The 12,707-nt window shown below is 44.3% G+C and overlaps 1 protein-coding gene across 1 annotated transcript in view; it reads left to right on the plus strand.

Annotated features, from left to right (window-relative positions):
- The first annotated feature begins 1,386 nt into the window (after positions 1-1,386).
- Positions 1,387-12,707, plus strand: part of LOC142656626 (multidrug resistance-associated protein 1-like) — a 102,359-nt gene continuing 91,038 nt past the window's right edge. Inside the window, exon 1 of the mRNA XM_075831550.1 lies at positions 1,387-1,912. Coding sequence (XP_075687665.1) covers positions 1,727-1,912 — 186 coding nt within the window. The 5' untranslated portion in view covers positions 1,387-1,726. The remainder of the gene's footprint in view (positions 1,913-12,707) is intronic.

Genomic DNA, 12,707 nt, shown 5'->3' on the forward strand with positions numbered 1-12,707 from the left:
GAAGTGACTTGTTACAACGCTGCCATCCTATTACAGGACCACGCTGGAATTCAGTGAACTCTTTCGAACGACCCATTCGATCACACATGTTTGTAAAGGTGACTGCATGGCCGGGTGCTGGATTTTATACACCTGAGGCAATGGGACTGAAAATAAAACACCTGAATTTAATTATTAAGAGATGTCCCAATACTTTTATCTCAAGAACCGGGGGCCCCTTGTTATTGATGAGGCGGCCGCTGCCTTCAGGCGGAGACTTAGTGGAGAGGTGGCCAGGATTACGTGTATCAGCGTCCTCATTACAGCTGCATTTTAGCATCCATGTCACACACCTGGACACCTTCCCTATGGTGCTCATGTTATCTAATTTCAGTTCAGAACTTCTGGAGGGACCAGCTGTTGCAGCCCTAATAAAATGTGGCACTGTTACGACGGTGGCAGAAAACCGCTCTGTGATACTGTTCGGTGCGGTTTTCAAATTGACCATTAATGGCCGTGGTATTTTGCGGGTAAATTGCTCTTACCGTCTATATGTCGTGTTCTCAATAAGTGGCTATTCGTTAATGGCTGCAAAATTTTGCAGGTATAGAAAAATTTTTAACCAGCAAGACAGTGAGGCTATTAAGGCTCTGTTCACACTGAGTATTTTGCCGAGATTTTTGGTGCGGAAACCGTCAAAATGCCTCCCATTGACAAGCGTATTTTGCGGAGTTTTTTGGCCGTAGCACTCAATGGGCGCAAGCGAAAATTGCGGCAAATGGCGTGCAGGAAGGTCAAAATCTGAATTTTCCTCCTACCTCCTGCAAAATTCTCAGTGTGAACATATGTTCACAGTTTTTTAACAAGTTTTTTAACCGTGCCGCAAAACTCGTAAAAAACGGCCCAAAAATGCCTGCCATTGATTTTAATGGTCTCGCGAGAGAAAGAAGGGACATGCCTTATCTTCGGTTGTTTACGCGTCTGACCTCCCATTGACATCAATGGGAGGCAGAGAAAGCGTATTTTGCTGCGCTTTATGCCCACGGCGCTCAATGGCCACAGACAAAAAAACGCTGCGAAAACCGGCATGCAGGGGGAGGAAAATCTGCCTCAAACTTCCAAACGGAATTTTGAGGGAGAATTTCCGCCTGCAAAAAACGGTGTTAACATAACAGTCAAATAAAAACTGCACCGAATAGCATGTCAGCGCGTTTGTGGCAGCTCGGGGTATATAATTTATTTTAATTAGTGCAGTAATTGGGGAGGGGGGGGGGGTGTTGGTTTACAATATTGAACATGATGTTTCACAGTCATTTCCACATCAGTTGTCATTTGTGTCGTTCTTCCATTACGGGATCTGGTTACTTTCCCACGCAGCACCTCATAAATTACTGATGGAGTACTGAACACAGCACAAGACGTACATAGCCGGCCATACTCCTCCATGCATGTGCTGCCTCTCCTCAGGCCGGCCATACTCCTCCATACATGTGCTGCCTCTCCTCAGGCCGGCCATGCTCCTCCATACATGTGCTGCCTCTCCTCAGGCCGGCCATGCTCCTCCATACATGTGCTGCCTCTCCTCAAGGCCGGTCATTCTCCTCCATACATATGCTGCCTCACCTCGGGCCGAACATACTTGTGTGGAGGAGGAGAGGCAGCACATTGCAGGGCAGTATCACCGGCTATATACGTTATGCGCTGTACTCTCCTGTATATGAAGCTGCCGTGTACTTGATGGACGGACATGGCGGCTCCACCCTCCTGTCATACAGTGCAGTCTCCACCCCGCTCACATACTTCCCTCTTTCATACCACAAGTCTCCTCTGTCCGTCCTCCCTCCCTCCCACCTACTGGCAGCCGCTCTATGAATTGTGTAATTGTGTTATAATCGCTGCTGCCGGGACCCTGTCAGCACCAGCGCACTGGACCGTATGTATATCATCATTCATCTTCTATATTACACATGTGTTGTAGCCTCCATAGCTGACCGTAACCCGCACTGACTGACTGACTTCTGCTACAATGCCAAGCCAGTAATGGAAATGACTTCTATAGGAGTCCTCCTGATGCTGCTAATACAAGACACACATTGTAGAGACTTCAGTCCTGGATAATGTCTGTCATATAAAGGGAATTTCTAAGTACCAGCAATATGTCTCACATGACACTGCAAATGGCAGCGCAGCCCGTCGTTATCGCACTTTTACCAATATAGTGTACTCTAAAAATGACAAGGTGCGTCAGTCTTCTTGGACAACTGTTGGAAGACCCTTCTGATGATCCGCTAGTACCGGTGAGGGTCTTGGCGCCTGTAATTCTTCTTCAGTGACCGGGGATCTAAAGTTACATGGTGCCAATTGCGGCAGGTTTATCAACTTATTTCCGTTTTCTGGCATAAATACATGAAAAATTACGTTTATGAAGTGACTGTGCCACAAAAGTGGGCGAAGATTCAGTGTGGCACGCAGGAGACTTATTTATAAACGTCCTGTAGTGATATAAAAAAAAATATAGACGGCACTTACGTATTGACATACAAAAATAGATAATTTTTTAAATCCGGTCGTGCGACGTTCCCGGCTTGAGAAAGACCTCTAAGCCGCAACGTTGCACAACCGGATTAAAAATCACTATATCTATTTATCTATGAACATATGAAGAATGAAAAAAGTCCAACTAAGGCTCCATGCACATGACCCGGTCCGTAGTCATGGTCCGTGATTTACGGGCACGGCCAGCCGCGGACAGCCACCCGCATTTGCTGGCCGTGCTCCCATATATAGTATGGGTGTACAGTCCGTAGAAAGCAAAAAATAGGACATGTCCTATCTTTTGCGGAGCCTTTCTACGGAACGAACACCTTCCCCTAAATATACGGGAAGGTGTCCGTGGCCAATAGAAATGAATGGGTCCGTAATTATGGATGAATTCTACGATCGTGTGCATGGGGCCTAAAGATGCAGTCACACGCTGCAGATTTTGTTGCAGAAATTTCTGCAGTTCCATTCATTTGAATGTAGTTGTTTCTGCAGCAAGCACAAAATCTGCAGCATCCACAGCTAAGTGTTGTTTTTAGTCGATGTCAAATTCTTAGTTGCCAACAGTGCAGATTTTGTCTAATGTCTTATGCTAATTTGCTTTAAAAAGAAGCATTCCCTGTGCGGACCGGGTGCAGCTTAAAATATTCTCAATTCGGGATGTGTAATTATGCAAATTCATTAACAAGGTGCACGGAGGGGAGATATTGGCGCAGTGCTCCAGTAATAATAAATCTTCCTGTTGTGCTATGCCCAGATGTGGCAGGTTATTCTGAGCAAGGGCTAATTTTTTGCAGCAGCTGTGCGAGGTGTGGCTATACTGTCCCATTCACTTGAAAGGGACAATGCTGTAATACCTCGCCCAGCCGCTATGAAGGTAAAGTCGTGTGCGAGTACAAACTAATATTAAGCAATCAATAGGCTGCAGCGCTCGTACAAGTTGCCCTTCAAACAGCTGATTGGCGGGGTGCCAAGAGTCGTACCCCCACGATCTAATATTGATGGCCTATCCGAAGGATAGGTCATCAATTTTAAAATCCCGAATAACCCCTTTAAAGGGTAACTAAATGTTCAACAAACTTCGGACATGTTATAGTGATTTCTCAGAAGTTTTGATTGGGGGGGGGTCCGAGCAATGAGACCCCCACCAGTCGCTAAAACGAAGCGGCAGAAGTGCTTGTGTGAGCGCTCAGCCGCTTCGTTTCTGTTTGGCTTTTTCCCAGAAAGTTGATGTATCGGAGTACGGGCTCATGGAATTTTTATTGAGCCCGTACTGTGCTACAATGAGTTCTGGAAAAAGCCGAACAGAAACGAAGTGGCTGAGCGCTCACACGAGCACTTCTGCCGCTTTGTTTAAAGAGGCTCTGTCACCAGATTTTGCAGCCCCTATCTGCTATTGCAGCAGATCGGCGCTGCAATGTAGATTACAGTAACGTTTTTATTTTTAAAAAACGAGCATTTTTGGCCCAGTTATGACCATTTTTATATTTATGCAAATGAGGCTTGCAAAAGTCCAAGTGGGCGTGTTTACAGTAAAAGTCCAACTGGGCGTGTATTATGTGCGTACATCGGGGCGTTTTTACTTCTTTTACTAGCTGGGCGTTCTGACGAGAAGTATCATCCACTTCTCTTCAGAACGCCCAACTTCTGGCAGTGCAAACACACAGCGTGTTCTCGAGAGATCACGCTGTGACGTCACTCACTTCCTGCCCCAGGTCCTGCATTGTGTCGGACGAGCGAGGACACATCGGCACCAGAGGCTACAGTTGATTCTGCAGCAGCATCGGCGTTTGCAGGTAAGTACCGTGTTTCCCCGATAGTAAGACACCCCCGATTGTAAGACGTATCGGGGGTTTCAGGGGGGTCGGCTAATATAAGCCGTACCCCGAAAGTAAGACATATGTCTTACTTTCGGGGAAACACGGGGGTATTGCCGCCTCCTGCCCACTTCCGCGCCGCCCCCCTCTCCATACGTCACCGCGCCGTCCCCTGCACTTGTCAATGCCGCCTCCTGCTTAAAATACGGTAATGCACACAGTATTAATCATGCATCAGTAAAACATACACACTGGCATACTGGGGTATCATCTGCTGTATGTAACCCAGTGGGTATCAGCAGGTGTAACACTGGATTAAATACAGCAGGTGGTACTGTATCACACTGGGTTAGATACAGGTATAGGTACAGGTTTGCACTTTGCTGTGCCCACATGAGCTGTTTGACGGCTTAGGACGCGCCTATGCAAATTTACTCGGGCACGTCCCTACTCCAAAGAAACCTCCCCCCCCCCCCCCGGCCGTCACAGAAGGTAAAGTGCATATAAACTAAAAAAACACATTTTACACAGTTTTTTTAGCTGTCAGTGCCCCTTTAACTGCGGGATGCGGACGGTTAGAGCGGGATGAGCGGAGGGATGTGGAGGCCGCGGGAGCAGCAGTAATGTTTTCCGTGGTCCATCAGGACCATGGACAACATACAAAAACACGCTGTGTGGGATACTGTATGGAGCTGTAACCCTATGGGAGACTGTGATACGGAACCACAAGCAGTGCTTATACCGTATGCTATATTTTTGCCCCTAGACATGAGCGCTTCCGATTCCAGTGGTAAAAGGAAGAGTTACACCGTGGAGTATAAAAAAGCGATTGTCTAAGAATCTTGGGGCAAAAATGTAGTGCAGTTCTGCAAGGAGAAAATGTTGGATCACCGACTGGTCCAAAAATGGCGTGCAGAATACACTAACCTGAGTGAAAAAGTGGAGAGCGGAATGGCTAAAAAGCACAAGATTGGATGTGGTCGGCAACCAATGTATACAGAGCTGGAAAGCCTGGTCTCTGAGTGGGTTGCAGACAGGAGAGCAAAGACATTGGTGGTGACCAGGGCTCAGATTCAGGAATATGCACTTGCAGTGTCGCCACAGTTTGACATTTCCCCTGAACAATTCAAGGCATCACAGCACTGGGTGGATAACTTTCTTGAACGCAATGACCTGTCTTTGAGAAGATCCACAACCCTCTTTAGGTTGGAAGATGCTGAGTTTGTTAAACGTGCATTAGCCTACAAGAAGTTTGTGGATGACATTGACTTCTCTAAATACAGTCTTTGCAACATGATCGCCATGGATGAAACTGCCGTGTTCATGGGCCAAGCAGCTCAAACCACCATTGATCAACGAGGTGCCTCCTCAGTGTACGTTCCCTCCACCGCTTATGAAAGTGCACGTGTCACCTGCATTTTGACGATTCGTCTGGATGGCACTAAAGCAACACCGCTACTCATTGCAAAGGGCAAGAAGGAGAAGATTGAGCGGGTTTCTGGCATTTATGTGCTGGAAACTGAAAAAGCCTGGGCCACACAAGATGTTATAAGAAAGTGGCTTGATTTAATGCTGCCGCTTGTAATGCGCGGGAACAAAAGAGGGATGCTGATCTGGGATGCAGCCAGCACACACCGCGCCAAAACCATGAAAAACTTCCTTCATGAGCGGAGAATCGACCAAATCATGATTCCTGCAGGGATGACGGCTTATCTTCAGACTCTCGATATCGCCATTAACAAGCCGTTCAAGGACTATCTGCGTGTGGAAATCAATGACTACATTGAAAACCGAATGGAGAGAAATGTACGTGGGAACTTTGTGAAGCCCAGACTGCCAGAGATTGTTAACTGGGTGAAGAATTCTTGGAATAAGATCACTAACACCTGCGTTGCAAATGCACTGCGGGCTGGCTACCTGGACAAAGCCTGCTCATTTCAGGACAGTGCCGTTGCTACCCATGAGAAATATGGGCCAATGATTCGGCAAGAAATGTCGTCCCGAGAGTCCCAAGAAAATCCACAGGAACCTAAGAGTGTGGATGTTTATGATGATATTCCTGAGGATGATGACATGGTTGTCATGGAATAAATCTGTTTTATCTTCCAGTATTCCACTGTTCGTTCTTACCATTTTTCATTGTTTTACATGTTATGCAATGTTGTAACAAGACATTCTTGGCACTTCCTTTTATAAAACTGTTTTGTGGTGAATACAATACTGTTCAGGTTGTTAATAAATGTTAATTTTATGGTTAAAAAAAAAAAATTCGACAATTTTTTCCCAATATAAGACATACCCCGAAAGTAAGACATAGTGGGGCTTTTGGGGATAAAAAGAAAGTAAGACACTGTCTTACTTTCGGGGAAACACGGTAGCTACATCGACTTACCTGCAAACGCCGATGCTGCTGCAGAATCAACTGTAGCCTCTGGTGCCGATGTGGCCGACACGATGCAGGACGTGGGGCAGGAAGTGAGTGACGTCACAGCGTGATCTCTCGAGAACACGCTATGTGTCTGCACTGCCAGAAGCTGGGCGTTGTGTAGAGAAGTGGATGTTGCTGATTCGTCAGCATCATACACTCCCATTCCTAACGCCCAGCTAGTAAAAGAAGTAAAAACGCCCCGATGTACGCACATAATACACGCCCAGTTGTACTTTTACTGTAAACACGCCCAGTTGTACTTTTGCAAGCCTCATTTGCATAAATACAAAAATGGTCATAACTTGGCCAAAAATGCTCGTTTTTTAAAAATAAAAACGTTACTGTAATCTACATTGCAGCGCCGATCTGCTGCAATAGCAGATAGGGGTTGCAAAATCTGGTGACAGAGCCTCTTTAAGCTATTGGTGGGGATCTCAGTGCTTGGACCCCCACCAGTCAAAACTTCTGACATGACACTATGACATGTCTGAAGTTTGTTGAACGTTTAGTTACCCTTTAAAGAGAACCTGTATCCCGGTTTTGAGCCACTAAACCTCCAGCATGTCGATATGCAGCTGAGATTGAGGGTATGTTCACATGGCCTATTTTCGGCCGTTTTTCGGGCCGTAAACGGCTGAAAAACGGCTGAAAAATCGGAAGCAGAACGCCTCCAAACATCTGCCCATTGATTGCAATGGGAAAAACCGCGTTCTGTTCTGACGGGCCGTTTTTTTATGCAGCCGTTTTGAAAAACGGCAGCGTACAAAAACGGGCGCGAAAAATAAATGCAGGTCACTTCTTGGAACATTTTTGGAGCCGTTTTTCATAGACTATTGAAAACCGCTCCAAAAACGTCCGTAAAATCGTGAGTGGCTCAAAAAACTTCTGAAAGTCAGGAGCTGTTTTCCGTTGAAAACAGCTCTATATTTTCAGACTTTTTTTCAGTTTGCGTGTGAACAGACCCTGAGTATTTCAAACCTGCTCATGTCAGAACTAGAGGTTTTGGCAATAGTGAAAGAACCTACAAGATACCAGGATGAGTGTTTAGCCACATTGGGTGCTTGCACAGTGTATTTTCCTCTGCTTCATATTCGCAGGACTAAAAGAATCTGTACTAACTTTTTGGTGTCAGATACCAGAGGAAACCCTCAGAGGTCTTATATGGTCCATGCCTCCACAGATCAGAGCTGTTTTGGTGGCATGAGGGGGACAATACACAATGCCTACACAATGTTAGGCAGGTGGCTATAAAATTTTGGCTGATCGGTTTGTGTGTATATATATATATATATATGAGAATATATTAAGACTGGCATTACAAACGCCAGTCTTGAACTAATATACGTCGGTAGAAAATGCGTCTAATATATTAAGAGGTGCACGCGTGGCCTGCTACAATGTATGTCTATGTGAAAGCTTTTCAGCATCTCAGATTTCTCTTGCAAGTACGCCATGTGTAAGCGCACCCTTATAATTAATAAAGCAATACTTGCTGCACATAAATGTACTGAATAATTACTGATATAATATAATACTCTATACGCGGCAATGCTTGTGTCCAAACAGGGATGTGCTGGGGAAGAGGTGTTTAGGTATGTTGCTAGTTTTACAGTCATATCATTCATAGGACACTATACTTTTAAAAGGGGACATTCATTGTGTGTGGAGGAAAGGCGATTCAGACATCAATATAGGAAAGGGATTTTTACAGTAAGAATAGTCAAACTATGGAATGCCCTGCCCCAAGAGGTGGTAATGGCAGATACTATGTCAGCATTTAAAAAAGGGCTAGATGATTATCTAATGACAAATTATATTGAGGGTTATAATTAATCTAGCAATTAATTATGTATTAGGCTGGGTTCACACGAGCACATTAACGTCCGTAATGGACGGATGTATTTCGGCCGGAAGTCCCAGACCGAACTCGGTGCAGGGAGCCGGGCTCCTAGCATCATAGTTATGTACGATGCTAGGAGTCCCTGCCTCTCTGCAGGACAACTGTCCCGTACTGTAATCATGTTTTCAGTACGGGACTAGTTCCACGGAGAGGCAGGGACTCCTAGCGTCGTACATAACTACGATTCTAGGAGCCCGGCTCCCTGCACTGAGTTCGGTCCGGGTCTTCCGGCCAAAATACGTCCGTCCATTACGGACGTTAATGTGCTCGTGTGAACCCAGCCTAAGAGAAAGGTTGAACTTGACGGACCGGTGTTTATTTTTAACCTAACTATGTAACATGGTTGCTATATACACACACAATACAACCCAAGAGTTTCGCAAAACTTTTCCTCTTCGGTTGATAAAGGTATAAGATAACCACTGTAAACAGTGGATGGCACAGTTGTCCATCAATTCTGAAGACAACCTAGTACTGTTGTTACTTGGAAAATGAGAATAAGACTAGGGCTACACGGCAACGCAGGTGGTGTGGCCACAGATCACAGTGTTCCCCTGCGTTCATCGTACGTAATTAAAGTAAATGTGGCCGCTTTGCGACCTGCAGGTGACTGCGACCCGACAGTCGAAAATAATCTAAACCTGCTGGATTTCCTGCAACTGTCGGTCAGTGGTCACGGCAACCTGCGGGTCGTAATACAAAAAGTTGCCATGTAGTTCATTGGGTTACTATTCATAGCTTTGAGACCCCTGTGATCAGCGTCATCTCGGGAATGGTTTAAAGCGCATTTTGAATACGTGCACGTCAAATAGTGCCCACTGAACAGCCCACAAAAATGAAGTTTGTTTGTGCTTTAAGATGGGTATATATATGACTGGGTACTGCAGCAGCAGGAGATCCTTTCTGTTGGTGGCTTTGCTCCATTGATTTTGATTAAAGAAGAACCACTGGAAGATAATGCTGTCTCCTTGCTACATCACCCGGCTGCCCGAAATCTGCGGATTCGTAGTAGCAGTTTACAGCGTCCACAAACTGTGTCTTTAGGGTACAGTCTAATGGAGTGGTACCAGGTTAGAAAGTAATGTCTGCACTTTTAAAGAAACAGCGCCACCCTGTCTGTGGTTTATGCCTGGTATTGCAGCTGGGCCTGCGCTGCAATACTAGACACAGCCTATGGACAAGAGCGACTTTATTTCTATTTTCTAATCTGGTAAAACCCCTGTACCCTTGTGAAATGTGTGATCTTGTTGTTAATTCAAATGCATCGCATGGGTACAAACCTAACTATGCAATATTATCTGATTACCCAGGGAATGCAGCCATTCTGGATTGTCTGTGATACTTATGTAATGGAGAACCTAAAGTAACAGTGGGTTGTCTTACTGGCATTTTTTCCTCACATCATGCCACGATTCTTGCACAATTCTTCTGGGCAATGGGTTGTACCGCAAAAATCACATTGCAGCACCACGATATATTCACACATCACGGATTGGCCTATTGCGAATCTGGCATGGATTTTTCATCAACTCCGCAGCAGAAATTTGGTCAGCGGACGCGCACGCTGCTTTCGCTTATTATGATTCAATGTAGCTAATCCGTAGCTTTTCAGCGCGGAATCCGCCCCAATAGCTGCAGGTTTTAAGATTTGCAGAGCATTTATTATTCCGTGCAGATATTTTACTGAGCCTGTGAATAGAGCTTAAAATACCCTTTTCAGATGCATTGCCGGCAGACTGTGAGTGGATTCTGCCAGAATTTGTTCGCAAAATCCACGCCTAAATCCTGACACAATCCTGAACATGTGAGCATGGCAATAAGGTTCTTGAATATTATTTAATTCCTATACCCTTATCCTCTGTTCTAATGAATCCCATAGCTAGGGTCCTTGGAAATCATTCAGCAGATAAAGAAAGGCTTAGGATGCTATTACTCTAATTATAAATTCGATTTGATCAGTTTAAACAAAGTTGTAGTATTATTATAATACTAGAATCTAATAGAGAAGGGGTGCGGGTGTCATCGTTAAGGAAAGCTGTTACTGTAAAAAAAAACAAAAAAAAAAACGGGGAGAAACAATCAGAATTTAACCCCTTCTCAACATCCACTGGGAGGGAAAGTGTAGAACGGGCTGAGCTTGCTCCATAAGTTGCGGGTATTGGATGTATGATATAGCAGACACTTCACTTCAATGAGCGGGATCATAAATTACTGCGATCCCGCTCATTTAACCCCTTAGATGCCGCGGTCAGTACCGACCACAGCATCTAAGCCATTCGAATGAGGGGGCAGTCCATTGACAGCCCAAACCCCCCCATTGGATCTCTTGCACAATATACTGCTATACTGCAGTACCTATGTATTGCAGTATATCGTGCCTATGGCAGGGCTTAATAGGAGAACAAAGATAGCAGACATGTGGGCCCCCCCAGGCTACCATGACAAGCATCGTCACCCTACGATCGCGGGGCCCACATGTCTGCTATCTTTGTTCTCCTATTAAGCCCTGCCATAGGCACGATATACTGCAATACATAGGTACTGCAGTATAGCAGTATATTGTGCAAGAGATCCAATGATCACTAGTTCAAGTCCCCTAGTGGGACTAATAAAAAAACTTAAAAAAACATAGAGTTTAATTTACATATACAAAAAAATGTTTTACAAGCTTAAAAATACTATATTTTTCCCATTTTCCAAAGCAATGTAAAAGAAAAAAAACTTAACTGGTATCGCCGCGTCCATAAAAGTACGAACTATTACAATATAACATTATTTAAACCACATGGTGAACGCAGTATAAAAAAAACGTTAAAAGCCAGAATCACAGTTTTTTTGGCCATCTCGTCTGCCACAAAAAAGGTAGTAAAAAGTGATCAAAAAGTCGTATATATACACCAAAAAATGAAACCAATAAATATTACAAAAAACCTGCCCTTACATCGACAGAAAAATAAAAAAATTGTGGCAGAATATGGTCACACAAAACTAATTTTATTTTTAAAATCAAATTAATATTCCCCAGTTTAAAGGATGCACCAAATTGCTTATTTTCATTATTAGTTTAGATGTAATTTTAAAACGCCGATGCTGCTGCAGAATCATCTGTAGCCTCTGGTGCCGACACGATGCAGGACCTGTGAGTGACGTCACAGATCTGCACTGCCAGAAGCTGGGCGTTCTGAAGAGAAGTGGATAATACTTCTCGTCAGAACGCCCAGCTAGTAAAAGTAGTAAACACACCCCGATGTACGCACATAATACACGCCCAGTTGTACTTTTACTGTAAACACGCCCAGTTGTACTTTTGCAAGCCTCATTTGCATAAATACGAAAATGGTCATAACTTGGCCAAAAATGCTCGTTTTTTTAAAATAAAAACGTTACTGTAATCTACATTGCAGCGCCTATCTGCTGCAATAGCAGATAGGGGTTGCACAATCTGGTGACAGAGCCTCTTTAAGCAGTGGTAATTACAGTGAATAGCTCTCTTACAGGGTGTGATTGGCAGATCGGGGCTGCTTAATGGAATGAAAAGGAAACTTCCCAAATGGATTTGAACAATGAAAGGAAGATCTTGGAATGTTGGAAAGCCTGAAATAGCGTCAGCGTTGTAGATTATATCTCAGTGCACCAGGAAACATTGGATTTCTTAGTGTAAAACATATTTGGTATCATGGTCGATTTTCGGACAGCTTGACTATAGCACCTTGGTCGACTGTTGTTGGTGTGGGTTGAGTCGCACCCTACCTCCTGCCAGTATGAAGTGGCTCTGCAAACTAGACGAGTCAGAGAAGTTCTGGGTAAGTGCAATGGATTTTACATATTATCTTCATTCCATGAGACTCTATTCTCTAAGGTCCAAAAAGTTTAACCCCATGTTCTTAAGAGAAAGTATTTTTATATATATATATATGTATATTCCACCGTTGTTGCCAAAGACTTATAAAATGGAATTGCAAAAAGAACAGTTACGAAATAGAATATTATTAAAATCACGCACTTTGACCATGGCCCATTTAACTCCTTCATGACAATTTTT

The sequence above is a fragment of the Rhinoderma darwinii genome, chromosome 6, assembly GCF_050947455.1.
Source record: "Rhinoderma darwinii isolate aRhiDar2 chromosome 6, aRhiDar2.hap1, whole genome shotgun sequence".
In the NCBI taxonomy this organism is placed as follows: Eukaryota; Metazoa; Chordata; class Amphibia; order Anura; family Rhinodermatidae; genus Rhinoderma; species Rhinoderma darwinii.